Source organism: Colletotrichum graminicola (genome assembly GCF_000149035.1).
Source record: "Colletotrichum graminicola M1.001 genomic scaffold supercont1.5, whole genome shotgun sequence".
In the NCBI taxonomy this organism is placed as follows: domain Eukaryota; kingdom Fungi; phylum Ascomycota; class Sordariomycetes; order Glomerellales; family Glomerellaceae; genus Colletotrichum; species Colletotrichum graminicola.
The window spans coordinates 758,767-780,828 of NW_007361009.1; the positions used below are offsets into that span (position 1 = coordinate 758,767).

At 55.8% G+C, this 22,062-nt stretch overlaps 7 protein-coding genes across 7 annotated transcripts; 2 read left to right on the forward strand and 5 right to left on the reverse strand.

Annotated features, from left to right (window-relative positions):
• Positions 1–359: 359 nt before the first annotated feature.
• Positions 360–3,229, forward strand: GLRG_02566 (uncharacterized protein; the record flags this gene model as incomplete). The annotated part of the gene is made up of 3 exons (XM_008092575.1): positions 360–767; positions 854–1,783; positions 1,874–3,229. 3 exons carry the CDS (start codon positions 360–362, stop codon positions 3,227–3,229), a joined length of 2,694 nt encoding a protein of 897 aa, XP_008090766.1.
• A 1,535-nt stretch (positions 3,230–4,764) lies between these two features.
• On the forward strand, positions 4,765–5,625 carry GLRG_02567 (uncharacterized protein; the record flags this gene model as incomplete). Its single annotated transcript, XM_008092576.1, has 1 exon — positions 4,765–5,625. The coding sequence occupies one exon, from the start codon at positions 4,765–4,767 to the stop codon at positions 5,623–5,625; it is 861 nt and encodes a 286-aa protein (XP_008090767.1).
• Positions 5,626–6,143: 518 nt separating this feature from the next.
• On the reverse strand, positions 6,144–6,751 carry GLRG_02568 (stress responsive A/B Barrel domain-containing protein; the record flags this gene model as incomplete). The annotated part of the gene is made up of 2 exons (XM_008092577.1): positions 6,144–6,377; positions 6,650–6,751. 2 exons carry the CDS (start codon positions 6,749–6,751, stop codon positions 6,144–6,146), a joined length of 336 nt encoding a protein of 111 aa, XP_008090768.1.
• Positions 6,752–8,101: 1,350 nt separating this feature from the next.
• On the reverse strand, positions 8,102–9,537 carry GLRG_02569 (protein kinase domain-containing protein; the record flags this gene model as incomplete). The annotated part of the gene is made up of 3 exons (XM_008092578.1): positions 8,102–8,350; positions 8,492–8,943; positions 9,018–9,537. 3 exons carry the CDS (start codon positions 9,535–9,537, stop codon positions 8,102–8,104), a joined length of 1,221 nt encoding a protein of 406 aa, XP_008090769.1.
• Positions 9,538–11,148: 1,611 nt separating this feature from the next.
• GLRG_02570 (hsp90-like protein) lies at positions 11,149–15,243 on the reverse strand (the record flags this gene model as incomplete). The annotated part of the gene is made up of 1 exon (XM_008092579.1): positions 11,149–15,243. The coding sequence occupies one exon, from the start codon at positions 15,241–15,243 to the stop codon at positions 11,149–11,151; it is 4,095 nt and encodes a 1,364-aa protein (XP_008090770.1).
• Positions 15,244–18,790: 3,547 nt separating this feature from the next.
• On the reverse strand, positions 18,791–19,707 carry GLRG_02571 (Mpv17/PMP22 family protein; the record flags this gene model as incomplete). Its single annotated transcript, XM_008092580.1, has 3 exons — positions 18,791–19,301; positions 19,417–19,496; positions 19,609–19,707. 3 exons carry the CDS (start codon positions 19,705–19,707, stop codon positions 18,791–18,793), a joined length of 690 nt encoding a protein of 229 aa, XP_008090771.1.
• A 1,145-nt stretch (positions 19,708–20,852) lies between these two features.
• On the reverse strand, positions 20,853–21,966 carry GLRG_02572 (uncharacterized protein; the record flags this gene model as incomplete). Its single annotated transcript, XM_008092581.1, has 3 exons — positions 20,853–21,017; positions 21,076–21,603; positions 21,694–21,966. 3 exons carry the CDS (start codon positions 21,964–21,966, stop codon positions 20,853–20,855), a joined length of 966 nt encoding a protein of 321 aa, XP_008090772.1.
• Positions 21,967–22,062: the final 96 nt, after the last annotated feature.

The window sequence follows — 22,062 nt, forward strand, 5'->3', positions numbered from 1 at the left end:
GGTAGGTAGTCTTGGCCTGTCTTGGTCTGGTCCCCCAAACCCCGCAAAATGCTTGGGGGACAAGCGGGCGGTCGCCAGATCGGACAGATCAAGGAAGGTACCGCCTCATACGCAACTCGGTGGAGGGGTACCTTCTCCCCCACGACAAAGTCCAGAAGCCCTCCCAATTGCCGTCCAGTGTTTCTTGCTTGCCCTGCCCACTCGCGGCTGTAGCCAGCCACTTCCCGGTGCCCCATGCCTGATGCCGATGTGACTGCCATTGTAAAGACTTGCGCCAAAGAGTTTCTACAGCCGTCGTCAATCCACCTCAATAACGCAGTCCCCTTCCTCCATCCAGCCCGCCTCCTGCCGTATGTAACATGAACGGCATCGACATCCTTTGCGATGCCGCCGGCTCCGACATGCTTAACCCACTCTACTCCCCGCCCGATCTCCCGAAAGAGCCGGCCCAACCTCCACCCCAACATCTCGGGAAGCGCAAACTGAGCACGTCCGACGCCTCACCCTCCGCGACACACGTCTGCCACATATGCAGGAGGGTCTACGAGCGAGCCGACCATTTGACCCGCCACCTGCGTTCCCACGAGAACGCCCGCCCTTACCAGTGCTCTCGATGTCCGAAACGATTCAACCGCGCCGACCTTCTCACTCGCCACGAGACAACTCACGACCGGGATAACACGGGCAAAGGCAGGACCTTCATCCGGAGAAGCGATCGGGCCGCCGAGGCATGCCTAAACTGCGCCGCCTCCAAGTCGAAATGCGAGGTAAACACTCCTTGATCTACATCATCGTCATCCTCCTCATCATCATCATCATCCCCCGCAGACAATACACACTGACACCCACCTAGGACGTTAAGCCGTGCTCTCGCTGCCGCTCCAAGAACCTGCCCTGCCAAGTCCCCTCGAAACGTACACATCCCAATCGATCCTCCATAGACGGCATCTCGACACCGTCCGAAACATCTACGATGCATCATGCCCTCGACATGAATGGCAGCATGAATCCCGCCTCGGCCTACGACGACCCCAAGATGGCACTCATGCCTCCGCATCACGACATGACCCACGAAATGGACGCAGCTTCGTTCATGGCGGATGGTTTTGTAAACCCCGCCATCGACCTGGTCATGGACGACATCGCTTACCTCAATCCCATGCACAACTACTTACAGGACATGGACTTTTCCTCCTGGGACCTAAACTTCGACGCCATAGCCATTCCGCAACCCGAGACGATCCAAACCCCCGAGTCTGCCACAACCAACCGGTCAAAGCCGAATACGCGGAACGCTTCCAAGGCACATGCCGCCTTCAAACGATCGCCCTGGCTGTGGGAGCCAGGCCCGAATGATTACGCCCTTCACCACGTATCCCCTCACGACAAGGAACGCCTGGCCCTGGACGATGGCACCCTTGCCAACTCTCCCGCTTTTAACAAGCTTACCAGCACTCCGGGTACAAAGCTCAAGATGACGTCCTCATCTAGAGACAGCCTGCTGGTCATGGTAGTGGCCAGCACAGTCCAAAAGGGCGCCCGTCAACGCACGCCGTCCTTCCCGTCTTTGGACCTCCTCAACTACCTGGTTCAGGCCCATTTTATTCATGACGAGCACCAGGGCGACAGCTGGATTCATCTGGCTACCTTTGATGCCACGACGGCGATACCTGAACTGCTTGCTGGCATCATATCCAGTGGTGCGACATACATATCCATCCCGGCGGTTTGGCAATTCGGCTTCTCCCTCCATGAAGTTCTGAGACTCGGGCTGGCAGACTTGGTATGCATCCATGCTCTTGCTTTTTCAGCCTCGGTCAACAGCAAGGCAAATTCATCAAGTGGGGAGAAACGTTGCTGACACACCTGACAGTTCGAAGGTTCGAATACTTTTACGAGAGACCTCGAGGCTCTTCAGGCCTCCATGCTCACGTTGGACACCGGTATCTGGAGCGGGTTCAAGAGAAAGATGGAGATAGCAGAAAGCTTCCTGCAACCTCCAATGACCATGCTCAGACGCGCAGGTAGCTTCTCGACGCCACCCGACTCACCCGCAATAATCCCAACACTCGAGGACCCTCCCGACATACTGGACTCCAAGTGGCGCAAGTTTGTGAAACGCGAATCCTACAAACGGCTCGTCTTGCACATGTTCTTTCACGATATACAAACGTCCATCGGGCTTTGCAAGAATCCCTTAATGTCATACACCGAGCTCAACTTCAGCCTTCCTGCCTCCCGAGACCTGTGGCGAGCCCGATCTGCGGAGCAATGGAGAAGCCTGTACTTGGCCAAAACCAGTGCTGCGCCCGACCGCGTCATCCCTCGCGTATCGGAAGTCATGCATTGCACCGAGATACTTGACGAGTTCGAGCAGCTGGTCGACACTGAACTCTGCTACATGGCCCTGCTACATGGATACTGGGGCCAGATATCGGCGTATCGTGAGGCAATCAAGTTCTACGCGGATGGAATCTCGAGCAAGAGAAACGCAACCCACCGCCTCTGGCTTAAAACACAGTACCAGGAGCTGTACCGTGATCTCGGCGACTTTTCGACCATGATCCTCACGTCCAAGCGACCGACAGCCCAGCTTGCAGTCATGTCGGAGGTGCTCATGATGCTCCTTCACGTCTCCCCTGATATCCTGCAGACATTTGCGGGCAAGGCGGGCGAAGACGAAGCTCGTCGAGTTTTCAGCAAGCTCGAAGAAAGCTGGGTGAAGACACCCGAGGCACGCCACGCCATATGGCACGCTGGCCAGATCTTTCATCACGCGCGACAACTTCCGCCCGCCTCCTTGCGCGAGTTCAACGCCATCGCAGTGTACTTTGCTTGTCTCACACTCTGGGCTTACGGCTTGCTCTCGTGTCCATCATCTGGGCAGGCAGAGGGCCAGGAGGCGGGCAACGGCATCGGTGAAAAGTCCAATTCAGCATATATTCTCATGGACTTTGAAGAAAGCCGCGAGACGAGGGCGTTCTTGCAGTTTGACCGAGGCGTGCCTGGCCTGACACTCAACGGGAATCCGACTGATGGCGTCGAGTTGCTGTCGAACCCGATCATGGTGCTGTCCATTGGAAGGGACATCTTCCGAAACAACTTCCCTATTGTCTCGGAGCCGCTGCCACCCCTAGTTGAGAGCCTCAAGAGGCTCCTGCAAGACTTGAGCTCTGGAGCAACAGGGAGGCCGTCTAGGGCGGCGAGCGAAGACTACCCCCATGTCTGATTACGTTTCCCACCTATGGGTTCTGTTTTCCGTAATGCAGCGTACGAGTAACGGCTGAGCCCACGAAAGGTACTTGACTGCGAGATTTATTTGCCGGTCATGAGTTCTACGAACATAGTTGTCGGAGCATCACGGGAAGTGGTGATAGCACAGCGTTGATTTCAGGAAGGACGCTGAACCAACTGAATGCCACTTTTCTTTCTAGCTAATAACCCATCAGGTAAGGAGCTATTGACGAGCGGATACCTTTGTCTAGCATGGAAATTTGCTAGAAACCTGCCGTTACACTGAATAAAACAGTCCGTTTTGTAGACTCGAATGGGTGATTCCTCAACCAGGGCTCTGAGATATCCGGCTCGCCTACCTCGTCCCAAAGCGAGGTGCCATGCCCAGCCTTGACCAATGAGAGGTTGGCCGTGACTGAGTTTGTCGACTGCGGGCGACATGCCGAGCCATGACCTCCCCTTCTGACCCCTAAACCGGAGCTTAACAATTGCCCCCACAGCAAGGGGGGGGGGGCAAAAACGAGGCGGAAGCCGTTCGTCGAATGATGTTTCGCACTTGGTTTTTTGCCAGTATTTTCCTGGTTCTGACAGCCAGGCCACGTAGAGTGTTTGTAGGACTGCGCCCGCCGCGCTGTTCTTGTTGATGTTATCAAGTTAGGGGTTAGCCGGCTGAGGGGGGCGGCATTGGGCCAAATGGCCGGGCACTAGTGTAAGGTCACAGGCGTTGCATAACGAGCCGCCAGGGAATACAGTTGACAGCGCAGGCTTCGTTATAGCAGGGCGGCGCGGCCCAGTCTTCATTTTGCGGTTTCTTCATGCCCCCATTTGCATTGCAGGCCAATTCATGGCCACCACGTGAGAGGAAGGGCCCGGGCGGGCGGCCTGCCTTGAGGCCGATCTCCGCTGCTAACAGTAAATCGCCGAAACGCACAAAGCCATGGCAAGTGGAGTTGTCCACCCCGCCCAGGAAACCCCGGTCTTGGGCGGAGAGGGGCGGGGAGCAGCCAGGATCCGACTCCGAAGGAAACTACCACACATCCGGGCCGCGGCACCCCGTTCTCTCCCACCACCTCCATTTGTTCGACCTCTCTCCTCCCTCATCGTTCAATCTCAGGCGCGCAGCATCGCTCGGGCCAGCCTCATACCACAGCTTCTCCTCTCACTTCCCTCGCACCATCAGGGCCTCAACCCCTTCAACCATCATCCCATGACGCATCTCTGCTCACGAGACCAGGAAGTCTAAAGCCCAATCCCGTCCATTTGATACAATTAACCTGAATCGCTCCTGTTTCTCTTTTCCCTTTCTTCGACCGCCCTACTTCGCACACGCACACGCACACACAGCCACTTTTTCTTCCGGGCTCCTCCCTCATATACCCTCCCTCTCTCTCATCTATCTACATCAACTGTCCATTAACATCCACATCTTCATCACGCCCTATTATACCCAGAGATACCCCCAAATACCCACACCGCCTCATTTTATTTTCTATTTTATACCCGGCACCACGTAATCTTCGTTCCGACACCATGGAGGCCATTCGCCAGAAGATCCAGATCCCCGACTCCATCAAGCAGCTCCCCGAACAGCTCAAGCCGAAGTCGCCAAAGGCGCTCGATAAGGGCTCCGATTCCATCCCCACCTCCCTCACGCCCACGCCTGTATCGCCGCCCCTCGCGACACCGTCTCACGGCGACCTCGGCGCCGTCCTGACCATCGCCTGCGCGACGCCCATCGCCGCCAAGCCCACCACCGTCCTCTCCACCGTCCTCAATCCGGCCACCTACCCGACCTGGAACACCTTCGTCCCACGCGCCACCATCTCTCGCCCCTCGGGCCTCGCCGTCCCGCCCATGCTTGCAGGCGAGCCCTCCATCGCCAAGCTCCAGCCCGGCGAGCTTCTCCTCGAGGGCACCCACGTCACCTTTGAGGTGCACATGACGCTCGACCCGGCCAAGACGACGACCAAACAGGCCCTCATCGTCACCAAGCTCGAGGAGTTCACCCGCGCCGCCGCCGAGGCCAACGGCGAGACCCACCGCGGCCGCAAGGGCTACCGCGTCTGCTGGAAGACGGGCGGCCTCGTACCCCCCTTCGTCCTCAAGTCGGAGCGCGTCCAGGAGTTCCTCGAGACCGAGGACGGTAACGGCACCGAGTACCGCTGCTGGGAGACCTTTTACGGTCCCTTCGCCCAGGTCCTGCGTTTCACCATGGTCAACCAGCTCGAGACCGGCTTCGCCGCCTGGATGGACGGTCTCAAGAACCACCTCGAAGGAACGGCGCCCTCGGATCCTGCTGCCGCCGCCGCCGCCGCCGCCGCCACGGTTGCTCCGGCGACCACCCCGGCGGCTGCACCGGCTCCCGCGCCCGCCGTCGCCGCTGCCTCGTGATCTGCGTGACGCTCGCGTACGTGCCCGTGCACTGGTTAGGTCCCTACGGGTTCAAATGGGTTTTGTCATTCCTCAGTTGTGTCTGTGGTTTTTTCTTGTTGTTTCAAAAGGGCTTATCACTCACACAATACGAAAACGAAGTGGCTAAAAAAAGATGGGGAGGGTAGGAAAGGTTGAGACGAGGATGCAAAGGCGGGGAAATGAGGATGGGGCTGAAAGACGGTCGTTTTCCTAGGAAAGGGGTTCCTATGTATCCAACGTAGCTTGATACCTGACCGCAACCGGCAATAAGGAGTGCATTTGACATTTTCTTCCTACAAGAAAACAATGCAACTGAGGGAGGAGAATGCCTCCCGCCACAACAAAAGGGTACGGAGCGGCGCCGCGCAGCTCGCCCTGATTTTGTCTCGAATGCTTCAAACCATCCGTTCACCACGGACCCTCCCCTCCCCCGTGGGATATCGGTCCCGTGGCCCTTTCCCCCTCCCCTACCCCTGACATCGGACGACCGCCCGCCCTTACACACTATTGGCGATGAAGCTGGGCTCAAAGTAGACGGACATGAAGCCGGAGACGGTGATGTTCTCCTTTGCGTAGGCCTTGAGGGCGGCATGAGCGGTGCACCCTTCGTCGTAGAACTTCATGTCCTCGAGCGAGGCGAACTCGGACTTGGAGACGACGGTGAAGCCCTGGGCGCGCGGGTCTTCGGCGGCGAGGCCGACGATCAGGTTGTGGATGTAGGGCTTTCCGTCCTGCGATGGGCGGAGGGTCAGTCTAGTTGATTCTTTTTACAGTGACCTTTCTTTTCCCCCTCTTGGCAGATCTGACTAAAGGTTCGGCGAAAGAGCGCGTCTCTCGATGTTCCTGATGGCTGACGGTGGGGCCGAGACAACCGGGGGGGGGGGGGGGGGGGTAATCCGATGGGATCCACGCTCCGAACCGGGACGGCGGTACTCCCGCCGGTGCTAATGGGGGAGAAGCGGGGGAGGCAGGGGGTCAGAACAGTCCGGTCACCGGGACTCACCTTCTCCGCACTCTGCATGACCTTGTACTGGTCAATCAGCTGCTTCTGCTGCCCCTCGTCGACAATCTTGAACATGGTGACGCGATGGATGCGGCCCGCCATTTTGTCGGTGGTTGTGGTGGTTTGTGATCGGGAGTCCGAGAGTGGGGTTCTGGCGAGTAGCTGATGTGCACGCGCGGGGTTCCGAAGCCGGAGGAGGAGTTCGATGGCAGTGATAGGAGCGGGGAGGGGGCGCCGCCGGTGTAGAAATGTTAAGAGCGTGCGAGAAAGAGCAGCAACAGCAGCAATCGGGAAGAGGAGAAGGACTGAAGAAGTGGAAGAGGGAGAAACCGACGGAGCGATGGGGAGCGAGCGGGAGAGTTTATATTCGGAGGGGGAAAAGGGGAGGTCTGGGTCGGTCCGTAGGCTTGCTGCTCAGTGTCCGACGAGGTGGAGGGCGCAGGTAGTCTTACCGCCGCTGCAGCCCTCGGACGGGGGCGCCATGCAGGAGCTACCTAGTACAAGGACAGACGCCCTTGGGTAACGCAACAAGTTGGATCACTCTGGCCGGATATCCAATTGATTAGTCACCAATCCCCGTACCGGTCTGAGTTTGCCCTCGCAGAACACTATAACTTACTACTACAGACCTACAGGCTGCCTACCTACATAGCCATGACTTTCTGCCGGGCTGAAATAAGGACCATGATTTGGACAACTCTCCCCGTAATGATTTGTTTATATGGGGAAAGGCGGGGAGAGGGGAGTTCCTCGAGAGACGCACCCCATAATGAATGAACTGTTTGGATGGCGGTATCCGAGTCCGGTGAATCTTCGGCAAGGTCAAACAAAGACCAGTTGCAAGGCGATGGCCAACAGTACCTATATAGTCACCCGCAACAAGAACTTTGTCCTATATCCAGATTAACTGTAGGAACTAATCTATGGCCGCTTTTATTGAAGTGGGCAATGTGGCCATGCGCGCCAGAGCAAAAGGAAAGAAAATAGCGGGAATACACTAGTCATTTCTAGGATGTATTTCCCTACCTAAATCAAGGAGAAATAATATTCTACACCTGTACCCCTTGGTAATAGCTAATTAGCAAGGGTAATACTAGAATATAGCAAAAGACAACACAATCTATTAATTAAAGAAGGTTGATTAGTGCCGGGTTATATACTTTAATAGTTTTAGCTACTATGATTAATAAGTGCGCACGATACAAAACCAGGCGCATCAGCGGAGGCAGAAGAAGAGAAAACAGAAAACTCGGCGAAACGGCCGCCTGAACTGACAAGCACATCACCAAAATCGCCAACAACCCACATATCGCTTCCCCGGCTATTTGCCATAATGAGAACAAAGCATCCTCACCTGAGTTCATCTTCTTGCAGGCTCACCCATACTATTCAACAGATGCTCATTTCCTTACTCTCCGACCTAGCCATATTCGATACCTATCTGACGACCTGCTATCTCGGAAGCAACGGGCTCGAGTTGCTGCTGCCGCTTTCCCTTTGTCTCTCTTGCTGTCTCTCCCAAGCCGGCATTGCCCACTTCTCCATGTACTCTGATCTCATCAGCTGCTCAGCTGTCAACCTCTCAGTATGTTCGAATGCCATCATGCTCCGCAGCAACTCCTCCAAAGCCTGCATCTCACCTCCCTGAGTATCCCATTGGCATGTATCAGGCGTCTCGCCACGCCCCATGTCCCACATACGCTGATGCAGAGAACGGGACCCGGGGGTGTAGATCCTGTTTTCATTCATATGGCAAGTCCATGAGCCGTCAGACTCAAAGAAGTCCTTGCGATTTGACCATTTATTCCACCATCAAGCAGGTAGTGGCCCAAATGTGCTCACCATCTCGGCTATAATGTCGTCCCGGTCCCAGCCAAACGATTCAACGAGAGGTCTCTCTCCGAGCACTTCATAAAGACTAACACCAAGTGTCCATATATCTGCAGCTTGGGTGATGGGATCGTTGACGAAGCCTTCTGGTGGAAGATAGAGAGCAGGTGTGTGTAGCTCAGGTGTGTGGGGTCCAGCCGATGCCTCATTGACAGTCGCAACCACAAAAGATGTTCCATAGTCAGATATACCAACCATAGGATCCACAACATTGTCTGCAAGCGTTTTAACATGCATCGGGTAAACAGCATATGGCGGCGCGTGAGGCCCAACTGGTGTGCCATCAAACCTGGTGATAGGGGCCTTATCTAGGCGGTAACGCTTATAAAGCCCTTCAGGATCCAGGCTGTTGAGATTTTGATTGAAATCCTGACTGTAGAGAAGAAAGTTCCTCATGTGAAGATCTGGATAGCGTTAGAACCACAAGATAGTTGGGCGAGGATCGTGATCCGAAAGCATATGAGATTGATTAACTTACCACCGTGACATACTCCACGGGAGTGTAGATAAGATACTCCCATAATGATTTGAGCAGCAATAGATCTGGCAGTCTCGACAGGGAACATGAGGCTTACGAAATCTTCCTTGGATGCAGTAATATTACAGGCAGCAATTGGTTTCTGCACAAGGCAAACATGATGTCCGTTGGGGCCGCTGAATGAAAAATCGTCCAGTAGATGTGGAACAAACCGTTGCCCGGGGTGAGAGCCACCGCAGCACAGTTTCCGGAGAAGAGAGGCTTCGGTTGATTTTGGAGATTCATCGGCAATCATGATCTTCAATGAGACGTACTGTTGCAGGTGTTTGTCGCGGGCTAGCCACATTGTTGAATAGCCACCAAAGCCGAGCTTGTGAACAACCTCGTAGCGATTGTTAAAAGTGTCCCCGATGGTGGTAGGGTGGTAGCCGCCAGTCGTGTACTCTTCAAAGTCTTCAAGGTCGACCTCAGGGATGTAGACCGCCCCGTTTGGCCCGTGCGAGGAAGCGTTGATGGCCATAGCCCGGCAGGAGTTCGTACCAAAGGACTTCTGCAGTGATGGAAATGTGCGTGAGGTTGCTTTCTATGAAGACCGCTGGCGAGACTGCACTTGACAGAGAATCGCTGTGCGAAAGCGATGTTGCCAAGCGGTACGCACCATGGCTGTTGACCTGTGGTGGGTGAAAAGCTGGAAATCCAACGACTGGGTAGGGTCGGAAGCTGGAAGAGGTAGTACCCCTGCCCCCCTCCCTATGGTCACCTTAACTACGTCTACTCTAAGTTGCCCATCTTAATAGACAGATCTGATTTCACTTAGCGATATATCGGTAGGAATACCTCTCACACAACCACCAGCCCCTCCTTTTCATCCGCCTTGCGAGGGGGTGAAGACAGGGGACATAGTGGGGGGGCGTGATGAAAGCCACCGTCCGAACGAAAGCTCGTCAACCAAGCCGATCCGAGGTACGGATAGCAAGTGAAGCTTGGGTTATCGCATGTCAAAAGTCGCCGTGCAAGGCGCGGCAGAACACCGCTTACCCCCTCCCCTCCCCTCTTCCGGAATCGTCTGAGCAAAAGTTGTCGCCCGCGGGGGCCATTGCAATGTCGCATATGAGACGGACCATCATCTCACATGCCAGGTGTCCACCTCCCATCTGTCTTGCTCACCAGATATTTCCACCGTCCGAGAAGCCGGGCTGCGCTACCCGGGCCTGACGGGAGGGGTAGGGCGGAAGTGGCAAGACGAGCCGGGTGAACGAAAAGAACCACCAATTTCTTCGCCTCCTCTCACGCGCACCACGCATACCTCCCTCTCTCCCATCTACATCCTCGGGGCGCGCGGAGGCCAGCTCTCGTGTCCAACCTCACCCGACGAACGCAACACGGCAACCGCTGCTCGTCTTCTTCTTGCTTCTCGTCAGAGTCTAGCCACTTATACCGTCACCACCCACCCCCCATATGACGTTGGGAATGCTCGACGGAACAAGCCTCGGGGAGCAGGCGCGGGTTTCCAGCCAGCCAAATCGCCACCGCAGTATTGACCAGCCCGTCAACCACTCAACCCTCGAACAGTACTGGCCCGGCCTGGTGGCTTGGCTACACCACACGCAGGACAAGACATCACTCGCGAGCACGAGGTCTGAGGCATGGGGACGTCAGATTAGGCCGTTCTGGTATTATTCCGTCCTGTCATCCATGTCGTTGGCCCCCGCTCCCAGTGGCCGGTGGGCGTCTCTCTGTTGCTTTGGCAGAGAGTCAATCTCGCCGTTTTCTGTGATATAATCTTCTTCCCACCCGTTGCAACACCAGAGGCGTGGCCGGTGTTCGCCGCCTATTATCCTTCTACGCCAAGCCCCTCATGCGTGTGCGACATCCATTGTTGGGGGTATTTCTGTCTCGACAACCGAGCCAGATCTGGTATCTCTGCTCCTACTCCTGACAAGCAACCACATCATGACATAGAAAAGCTGTAACCAAGCCAATGCCCGGAAGCAGTCCCCGTCCCCAAGCATAGTCCCGCCCGGGGTTCCCTTTACCTATACGCCGTATTCGCCTTTGCATTATCACTAACCCTTGCTTTTCTGGGTGGCGGATCCCGTCTCCCCTCCCCTACCTTCCAGTGTTTCCGCCGTCACCCCCCCATAGGCGAGCCAGGTGACAGACCCCCCACCCGCCGAACGACCATTTGCATCTTCTCGATCAGCTCCGGCATCCGATAGGGTTTAACCAGCACATCGTCGCATCCCGCTTTCTTGGCGTCTTGCATCTGCTCCGGCCTTGCGTTGGCGCTAACGGCGATAATGGGGATTCTTCCACCGCTGGCACAAAACACCCTCCCTTCCCGCTCCAGCTCTCGGATCCGCCGTGTGCACGTTAGACCGTCCTGCACCGGCATCTCAATGTCCATGAGGATCAGATTGATGGCCACGGGAGGAAGCGTCTGAGTGTCTGCAGCGCTATGGGCAAAGTAACCCTCCTCCTCGTGTTGCAGAGACATGGACCGCATGAGTCTCTCCAGGGCCTCGACTCCGTGATTGGCCACGTCGACGGTGAAACCCCTATCCTGCAGACCCCGGCGGGTGATTTGCTGGTTGATAAGGTTATCCTCCACGATCAGGATGCCGTCGAGCCGGGGGTTGAGAACCTGGGGCTTCGGCCGCGAGCCAGGTGTTCTCCGCCCGTTCGTGGGGGCTCTTGCCCGGGGGACGCCAAGCGGTGTATTGGCCGCGGTAGCTAAAGTCGCCATCCTTGCGGCTGCGGCCGCAGACTCGGCCTCTTTCAGGGACGCTTCGCTCGGCACGTATGCCTCGATGAAGAAAGCGAATGTGGAGCCTACCCCCGGCAAGCTGGCCACGCCAATGGCTCCCTTCTGCAGCTCCGTCAAGCGCCGCGAGATGAACAGCCCGAGTCCCGAGCCGCCATACTTGACATGGGTCCGCGAGCTCGCCTGCACAAACCGGTTGAAGAGGTTGGATTTCTCTTCTTCAGACAGACCCTGGCCAGTATCCTTGACCTCGAACATGATGTACACTGGGTCCTTGCGGATGTTGAGTGCAGGCTGCTCGTACTCAAACTCCTCCTTGCAGGATCGGGGGATGAACGTCACGGGAGATGTCTCGTCCGTTGGTCGTTCCCGAGATGCTTTCATACAAACCGAGACGTTCCTGGTGGATCCGGATTTGGTGAACTTGAGGGCGTTGGTGAGCAGATTGATGAGCACCTGCTTGACGCGAGATGGATCAAGATCGAGATAAACGTGTCCCAATTCTTTGTAAGACTTATCGACAGTCATCTTCAGGTCAATGTCCACACGGCGTGCCTCCACGTCGAACATCTTAATTGCCTCTTCCCCAATCTGCACTGGGTCGACTGTGCAGGGCGTGACGGCCAAGAGCTTGGAGTCCAACTTAGACATGGTCAGAATGTCGTCCACGATGCGTTTCTGATGCTGCGCACAGGCCACAATGGTCTCGGCGTTCTCGATACTATCCGCAAGGAGCTGCTTTACATCAAAGTGTTTGTCGCTGTTTTCGTCAGGTATTCTGAGGATCGTCGGACTGAGTGGCCGGTTGACGAGTTCCTCGCACCTCGCGAGAGAGGCAATGATGGCGTCGGAGCAATGGATGATGGCACTGAGCGGATTTCGCATCTCGTGGGACGTCATGTCGATAAAGTTGTCTTGCTGGCGCTTCGAGTCGATGGCCTCCTCGGTCCGTTTGGTCTCCAGTTCCAACTGCCACTTCTGCAACGAGACATCGCTGACACAGCCAGTGAACGACTGGACGACGCCATCCGAGCTGCAGACCGGCATGAACGTGGCGTTGACCCATCTCGGCGCCGTGATCTGGTTCCCCACAGCATCCTCGGCTGTCCATGTGGTTTTCAGACGGATCTCGGCTGTCTGGGGCTTCTTCTCGGACACAAGCCGGGCTACGCTCTCGCTCAGATACGGAAGGTCGTCTTTGACCACCGAAACCTCCCACGGCCTCACCTCATGCTCCATGGGATCTACCTTGCTAATGCCACACAATTCGAAGAAGACGTTGTTGGCGCCAAGGAGACGCCCTCCGGTATCCATGTCAAACATCCCGACAGTGGCAAGTTCAGCCATTCTCTTCAGGTTCTCCGCTTGCTGGGCTCGTCGGGTCGCTTCGTTGGCGGTTCTTTGGTGAGCGGTAATGTCCGTAAGGCAGGTAAAGGTTCGGATGATAGTTCCATCCATGGCTCGTTCCGCCTTGGCCTGGGCCATGACGTATCGTTCCATCTTGTCGTCCAGGTCGCCGTACAGGTCGGCTTTGAAAGGGGACCTCCGTGTTAACATGTTATTGGTGTTCTCAGATCCGCGCACACGGAATTGGAATTCGACTTCATCCTTGGTTTTCAGCTCTTTATACGCCTCTCGGATCTTCTTTCGGTCTTCCTCCAACACACAGGAGAAAGAACCTCCGTTCTCGGCTGTTGCGCCGGGATATCCTGTTATGCGGTACCAAAGGCCGTTTGCAAAAGTGATGTTTCCTTGGTGGTCGCCAATTGAGAAGCCATTGGGGATGAAGTCGGAAACTGTCTGGAACAGCCGTGTGTATTCCGTCGCCTCCTTTATCTGGTGCGCCAGCTTCTCTTTCAACATGGCCTGGTCGTAGGCAGCTTGTTCGGCAGCGTTTCTTCCCCGCCGCCTTTCCTCCTCCAACAATACGGTGCACGCCAGCGACGTTGCAAGCTTCTGTGAAAGGAGCTGGATGTAGAGCGTGTAGGCGTCGTCATAAGGCCGTCGGGGGTTGAGGCCCAGCAACAGAAGCCCCATGACCTCCTCCTCTTTCGTGGGCCGGATGGGCAGGATGATGGCGGCCTGGCAAGGGTCGCCAAAACCACGCCATTGCAAGCCCGCCAGTAGTTCTTTTGGCAGACTGCCGTCCGATGTGCTGATTATTAGAGGCTCCTCGTTACGCAGGGCAGCTCGGAATTGTGGCGCTAGGCCCGCGTCGGTTTCATTTAGTCGCAGGATTCCAGGCATGGCGGGATGGTCTGCCGGAACCCCGAGAGCCCCTTCCAGACGACATGTGTAATTACACCCGTGCCGTGCCTCGCTTCCGGAATCTGACGACCCGTCGCATTCGATCGAGTACAGCATGGCGAGTGGTATATCGTACGCAGGCTCGCATTCCGAAAGCTCCATGATCAGCTTGCTCCAGTACGACTTGACATCCTTGGCGGTACCCAGCTCCTCGCCCATGTCCACCAACATCTGGATCCGTCGGCGAAAAAGATGGTACAGAGTTGTGTCTGTTATCAGGTGGATGAAGCCGAGGCATTCGTTGTCGTGCAAAACGGGGACAATGGACCATTTCAGGTACGTCTCCAGCGGCGGCCTGTCGCGCTGTTCAACGAAGAACCTGAATATCTCTTCGTTGTTCGCCCGCCGGCTCTGTCCTGGATTTTTCATCATGTCTCTGAGTTGGTCTGCGATCTCGGGGAACACCTCGGTGACGGAATGGCCCATCAAGTCGGGGTGCCGGGCCCCAATTATCTCTCCGTACGCTTCGTTGTAGACTGCGGTGAAGTTGCTGCCCCAGTAGATTGCCATGGGCTGAGAGTTGCACAAGATCTGGCTATATGACTGATGGAGCAGTGACGGCCATCGGTCCATGGGCCCGAGGGGCGTTGCGCTCCAGTCAACACTATCGACCATGTCGAGGAAAGGCTCCTGGTCCGGAATGAACTCTGGCAAAACCAAAGATGGCTCAGCAGCTGCCCAGATGATTCGGGGATGGGAGAGGACATCCTCTTGAAAGGATTCTGGCGAGGATGTGGACTGGGCGGCCGAGGTATGCGAGTGCAGTATGCCGCTGACAGTCTCTCTTCCTTCCGATACGTCGGCGCGTGTCTTCCTAGGCGGCTCTGACGAAATGGGCAAGTCGTTGGAACTCACGACAACCCACTTTGAGAGCACAAGGTTCCGGGTCCAAAAATGGTTGTTGTACCGGAAAGACTGCGGCGGGTCGGCGCCCTTGGCGGTGATCCAATCCCAAAACCTGGCGTGATCACGGCTCGTGATAGAGATGAGGACGTCATTGAGGGCTGGTGCGCTGGCGAGAGCCGGGTTGCTGTAGACGACCTCGGCGTTGGCGGGGTCATTGGGCGAAGCCGGGATCGCCACGACGAAGCTCGGTCGCGGGTCGGAGTCGAGTAGGTCGACGACACCCACGCCGAGGAGCGGGGGAGGATGCATGACGGCGGGTAGGGCGTGAGTCGTCCACTCAGCCAAGGGATCGGCTGGTTTTGTTGTGAGTCTCAGTCTCTTCTCTCATCCTCAACCAATGGTCGTTTGGATATAGGATCAAGATCCTGTGGGCGGACCAGTCGCGATTCTTGGGCGCTATGTTCTTGGGGGGTTTCTCAAGGAAACCCACGCAAGAACAAGAAGAAGAAAAACCAGAAGAGCAGGGGAATCAGGTCGGACCCGCCGAAGAAGGGTAAACGCTGAGTCGACAAGTGCGCGGGCTGACCAAGGGCAAAAGCAGGGCGACTGATGCTTGGGGGCTGCGATGCAGCAGAAGTAGATGGAGGAGGAGGGGGAGGAGGAAGAGGAGGAGGAGGAGGAAGAGGAGGAGGAGGAGACAAGGTGAGTGGCCGAGAAAGAAAAGGCTTCAGACGCGAGCCGGGGGCCCAAAGTGTGCAAGAGCGGTCCAGAGTGGATGAGGTGGACGAGGGTGGTTGCGCTACTAGAAGTTGCGATTCTTCTTTGCTGGGTGGGGACGATGGGCGCACGCGGCGGCACACCCAGTCTGTCGTTCTCAGACCGAAAGAGAGGGACCAAAGCTAACAAGGTTGAACTGGCGGGTCAAACTGGATGTTCGGCAGTACCCCTAAATCAAACATGCCCGAGGGAGGAGTCAGTACAGAATGTATTATGCAGTTGGCGGCTGTTGAAATGTGCACCGGGTGGGTATCTCGCACGGAGCCTTGGCTGATTTTCTGGTCGCGGAAGGCGTGTGTTATTATTTCCTCTTGCAATAAAAAAAAAAAAAAGATGGCAAGCGGTCTTGGATGGATAGGTGGGATCACTGGTGGAGGGGAACCCGTTCTCGGGGGACGCGGAGGGGCACGGAGACAGGGGTTAGCCTTTGGGGGCTGAAGGTCGGACGTCGCGTCGCAATGATGTGGCTTGTTGCGGAGATGGCAGAACCTCATCAGATATGATTTTCTGATCTCTCGGGTTAGATTAGGGCTGGTAATTAATGGTGATGGTGATTGTAATGGTAATGGTATTGTCGGGAGAGCAGTAATGGGACTGGGCATTAGGCAGACAAGGGACGGGGACTCGGAAAGCAGGCCGATGACAACGGGCGCTGCGGTATCGTGACCCCAGTAGGTACAACGAGAACCAGCGCGTCAGCAATGGCTGGACGGCGGGTCTCGAGGGTCTTCAGAGACAATAGTTTAGAAAGGCCGGTTAGTGCTTCCATACCATGCCATTTCAGCCGTGCGTCTCAGCCCTCTCCCTGTGGATCTCTGGGCGACGAATTATTCTCTGATGTGGTAAAAGTACATCCGGGAATGGTGATTGAGTAAACCAAAGCCACAAGCACAGAGCGCAGACGCGGCGTGGGCGACGGAGGGTCGTCCTGCGAGTGTGAGTGTGTGTGTATGTGGTTATTCAGTCGTCTGATGACGAAGCGGACGGACGCCTCTATGTCGATGAGATGGGATGGGATTCCCGGCCTTAAGACTACTTGGCAGCGATCAGCAGAAGGGCACTTCCCTGAGCGTGGGATCCGACCCCCCCCCTCAGACTTGTGGATTCGGACCCAAGAAGGCCGTCCTCCCTCCATCTCAAGAAAAACAAAACGACAAGACCCGGGGAAGCGGGAGGCAGGCATAATAAAAACGGGATTCACAGAGGAAAACCGCACCCGGCTGCTATTTCCACAACGGAATCTACATACCTACGTAGTATACTCCGTAGGGTGCGGCGCATCCCCTCTTAACGTCCATGGTGGAAGGAGGGGCGTTCCGTATCAGACGCTATGTGACCATCAGACCCCTTCTTTGGCTTCTCTTCTCCCAACCAGACCAGAGCCTTCTTTTCTGTTCTTTTCATTTCAAGCCCGCCAACAGCCCCTCCGGAGGGTCACTCCCGCGAAACATATCCTAGCATAGGTAGTGTAGAGCGCTGTCCTCGCTCGCTTAGCAGGCCTTGGTCGATACCTAGTTTAGCTCATAGAAACAAGCCGCTCATTTGTCAGTGATGCTGCTCTCCACACGTCATCCCGACCTCACACGTGGGGTGGCAATAATTAATGTGAAATCCCTTCCCACTCTTATTGGTGTGCTAGTACGGAGTATATCTGTAGGCTGTACGGATAGTGTACCTGGTGTAGGCAGAATCACTCCCTCCCCCCTCCCACTTCCACGCTCGCATTTTCCCGGGTCACCACGCTAGCTCCGGGATCCGATCGATGCTGTTTGTTTTGTTTTGCTTAGCCCACCTCAGTAAGGGTATACTACTGAGTATGCTAGGTACCATATGTACAATGTAGGTACTCTGCATCTGCCTCGTGTGCTTCCGCCAGGTACCCTATCTAGCGCACAGGCTCTGCAATCGCGGCTAGCGTGCTCCCTGTGACGTCACATAGCGTCCGACGCCGCGTTCCCGCCGAAGAAACAACACGACATCGTCTCCAATCTTTCTTGGTTTGATGAGCCTATCGCAGCCTATCACAGGCCGTCGCTCGACAACCTCATCCTGCTGCTCACCGACGCGTGATTCATTGCGCACCCAATTATGAGAGCCGTCACCGGCGCTCACCTGCACGATCCCAAGTGGTCTTCCGGCATCCCTTTTCGAACGAACCGAGTCCGGACTAGATAGGAAAGTCGTATGAAATCGATCGGCGTGCATCCCATATCCAATATCCTCTCCACTCTCATCTGTCACAGCGCTCGCTTCCTTGGGTTCTGTTTCTCTGCTTCCTTTTTCTTGTTTAGCGGGACTTGTTTGACATGTTATGGCCATCGAGAGACATGCCACCCCCCCTTCGTTTGTGGTCCAATCGCCGTCTCTCCGCATCGAGGGGTCACGGACGTGCGATTGCACTGACGGGAGAACCGCCTATCTCTATAAAGGAACTCCCAACGTCATTTACCCCAAGCCCGTCTGTCTCACCAGTGAGCGAGCTTGGGTAGGCAGCCAAAGGTCTCACTAATCAACCCCCCGCCGCCAAAAGCCAGCCACATCGGTGCTACCCTGAAAGCACGAAATCTGACAAAGCCCAATGGTCTGTTCTTCGATCACCTCCTTTACAATACGACGCCAAATCTGAGACCGACACGATATGGCGTGAGCAAACTCGCTTCGTCGTGGTGGTGCCCGCCATGTCCAGGAGTGTTTATCCAGGACCCAAAGCCTGCTGCTGCTGGCCAGCGTTTCCTACGACACTACCCCAATATCGATTGACACAGATACCATAGGCATGGACCTGCATTGCATTTTGGTCCGGGCAACATCACCCCAATAATATTTTCGGTCTAGAAATGGTATCTGATCTATCTTGGGGTATTCGAGGCGTCTCAAGCTTAAAAAAAAATGTATGAGGCGGCCAAATAATCCTGATTCTGCTGTATATCATTTCAGATATGATTCTCAATTCGCCCCAGCGGGCGTGGTGATTGTGAGAAATCAAACTCCCGTCCGTTTCCCCTGTTCTGCCAGCCCTCCCCCGTGCCCAACCCACCCGGTGGCTTATACCACCGCTAAACCATGCCTTCTCCGACATTTAACGCGCCGCCACCAAGCTCATGTAAATGCCCCAGGCAATACCAGCGAGGGAACCGACCAGGTTTCTGCCTTCGATGCTCTTGACAAAAGCAAAGTTGACGAGGCTAACCAGAGGCCACAGCTTCAGGCCGGCGAGGAAGATGGGCACGAACTCGAGCTGGCTGCTGCGGACGACGGCCCGCCAGTCGACCTTGCTGTAATCGACGGCGCCGCGCGAGAGGAGATACGACCCCGAGTGGTGCGCGGCCGCGAGGTGTTCCGGGCGGGCCATGGCGGTTTGAATGCTGTGCATGAACATGCTGAAGGCGAGCGTGTTGAGCGCGGCGCCGACAGTCTGGTCGAAGACCAGCTTGACGAGCGTGTTGCGGATGTTGAGCTTGGGCTCGACCAGCTTGTCCTCACGCGCCTCTCGGTCCAGCTCCTTGTCGTCGTTGGCCGCCGCCGAGGCGACGGCGTCCTTGGTGGGCGAGACGTGGTAGGCCGGGAAGGTCTCCTCGAGGAAACCTTGCCTGCGGGGTGTCAGTGACGACGTTCGAACGCTGCCCCGGCTATTGGGGATCGAGTGAACACGCGTGGGCCTATCGACGCTCGTGTAAGAGGAAATGCGCTGGGATTGAGACTTACCACATGAAGTTGGGCGGCGTACTGATAATGGTGTAGAGGATGAACTGGAAGACGGGCACCCAGTCGATGGCCAGTGGACTCTGGTCGTCGGATTAGCAATGAAATCTCTGGCCACAGTGAGACGGCGCTGTTGTATGCGACGACGCAACGCATCCTTCTGGTGGCCCAGCCGTGTGGAGGAGGTCATCATACATCGGTTTGGTAGGCCGTCAAGGCCTGGGCCAACAGGTTCGACGTGCCACTCAGGACAGCAGACTGCAGCGTCGCCGTGACGATGGGAGAAGGGGCCATGATGAGGCTCTGAGGGGTCGAGTTGAGAAGCTTTAACGGCGAAGTCCTATGAACGGTGTACGAGAACCCCCTCGTTGTAAGACGCGATGAGCGATGCTTTGTGCAAGGTAGCTAGACAGAACGATATGATCTCTTTGGTGCATACGGCCCGTGTAGGGTATCCGAGCTGACGTTATTTATATGCCGCGGTGTTGCGCAACGGATGCGATTCTAATGCAGTCTGTTCAAAAGAGCACCCTTGAGGCTGGCGAATTTGTAATCACGACGACTTTCGATAGGTTAACGAAACGGCATGGGGGCCGGATTGAAGATTCGGCACAGGTGGTTCGTGTGGAGGAATGGGGAAACACTCACTGCCCTCCAAAGTTTGGATCGGCAAATGAGGGATCAAGGCTCGCACTCGTGTGGGGCAGACGGCTGTCCATTCCAGCTTTCAGCAGACATGTCGAGCTTTGGTGGGCAGTCTTAGGCCGAGGCATCGGGCTAGTATCAAATATACCTGCGTTCTATTGGCCGCTTACGCTCTTGTTGTTTTTGGCTTTGAGCCAACAACGGATATACTGTATCCTTGGCCGTGACTGGCTGCATGCCCTCGGGGAGATACAATGTATATGTATGCAGGGAACGGCAAGGAAGGTGATTCGAAAGGAGCTTGACGTGTCGGCTGACGAAAGCTTGTTGTAATAGCAACTTTGCCCAAGCAGCACGCCGCTTGCATTGTCATACGCCACCAGTTGATTGCATTGCAGGACCACGATGCAGGTTTCTAATGCCGACATGGATGCCAGCTCTGTTTGATTTCTACTTATTTATCTCAACCTCCGCCTCGTAACCTGTTCCCGGTCACTCCAAACTACTCTGTACAGGGATTGGGCTTCCTCAACTCGGGGCATATCTCAACTGCATAACAGGCTCAACAGCAAACCGCCCCAACACGCTCTAAATACGTGACGTGTCGCATTATCGTACACGTGTGTTCGACTCCTGGAATAAATCTTCGCCTTTTGTAAAGGGAAACCTGTCCTTCTAATTGGCTCCATGGCATGTGATGGCATGTTCAAATCCAGCCGCGCTCGGATTGCTTTTAATGCCAGTCTTTTTGGCTCCGTCCGTTTTGCATCATAAACCCCTCCGGAGTTGCGTGATCAAGGCCTCGTCAAGATCCACATGAACAGCAGCTGGACAATGTACGAGTAAAAGAACAGGAACTGGGTTCTCTGGTTCCGCTTGGCCCGGGAATCGCCTGTCTGCATAGGGCCAACGCCATTGGCCGAGTTCTCGGGCAGGAGGACGTACTTGAGAGACCGCATCTGAAATGAAATGTTAGTAATCACAGCTGTGATAGGGGGCTGGTGCGAGCATGCATACCAAGAACAGCGAGTTGGCCAGGAACGTGTAGAGGAACACCGACCAGCCAATCCAGCCACCTGTGCCTTTGCCGCCGTTGAAGGTCTCCGCCACCGCAACGGTAACGATGATACCAACAAACTTATAGCCTGAGTACGCGATCAGATCGTAGAGCTGCGAGTCGTTCGAGATGCCCAACAGATAGCAGCCCAACTTCAGACCCAGGATCTCCGCAACCACTATTACCAGAGCCGTCGACGCCGTGTATCCAAGAAGCTCGGGCTGGAACTGGCCGCGAAGACCGGCAATGAGGGTGGAAAGGAGGATGTACGTCACCACGGCCATGACGGGGATGTACATGTCTGGGCTGTTGATGTCGTCGCGCGGCGGGAGATACCACCCCTCCTGGCCGCTAGGCCCAACGGACTGCTTGCGCGACCATGGCTTGTGCCTCCAAGGGAAGAGGACGAGGAATAGCTTGTTGATGACATAGGAGTTTGAGACGTTGAAGTAGTGTTTCAGGGCGTTGACGTTGACGTATCGATTGAACTGCAACAAGAGTTAGCTTCGTGTAGGTCCGGCGCATCTTGCAGAGCCCACGAGATTCGTGTGTTGGGGCTTTTCTCTCTCTCAACATACATTCTGTTCCATGTACTCCTGGCCATGCCTGAAGGCCGACTGTCCGAACTGTGCCGCGACTTGCGCCGTGGGGTCGTTCATGAACTGTCCATATGCGCCGAAAACGTTCCCACTTGCGCCGCCTTGCTGCTGATAGGGGCTGTTGTAGCCTTGTTGCGATTGCGATTGCGACACGGGAAGAGGGGGCGAGCGCAGCTGGGGAACCGTCGAGACATGCTGGGGTACAGGGTGGTGCAAGGGAGGCGACTGCCCGTACGTTTGTGGACGCTGCATGATGGAAGAAGGAAAGCTTGTGTGAATTTCCGATTATGTCGTGGAGGGATATGGCGAGGGGTTTGTCGGGAAACCAGTAAGCTGCGTTGGAGAGGG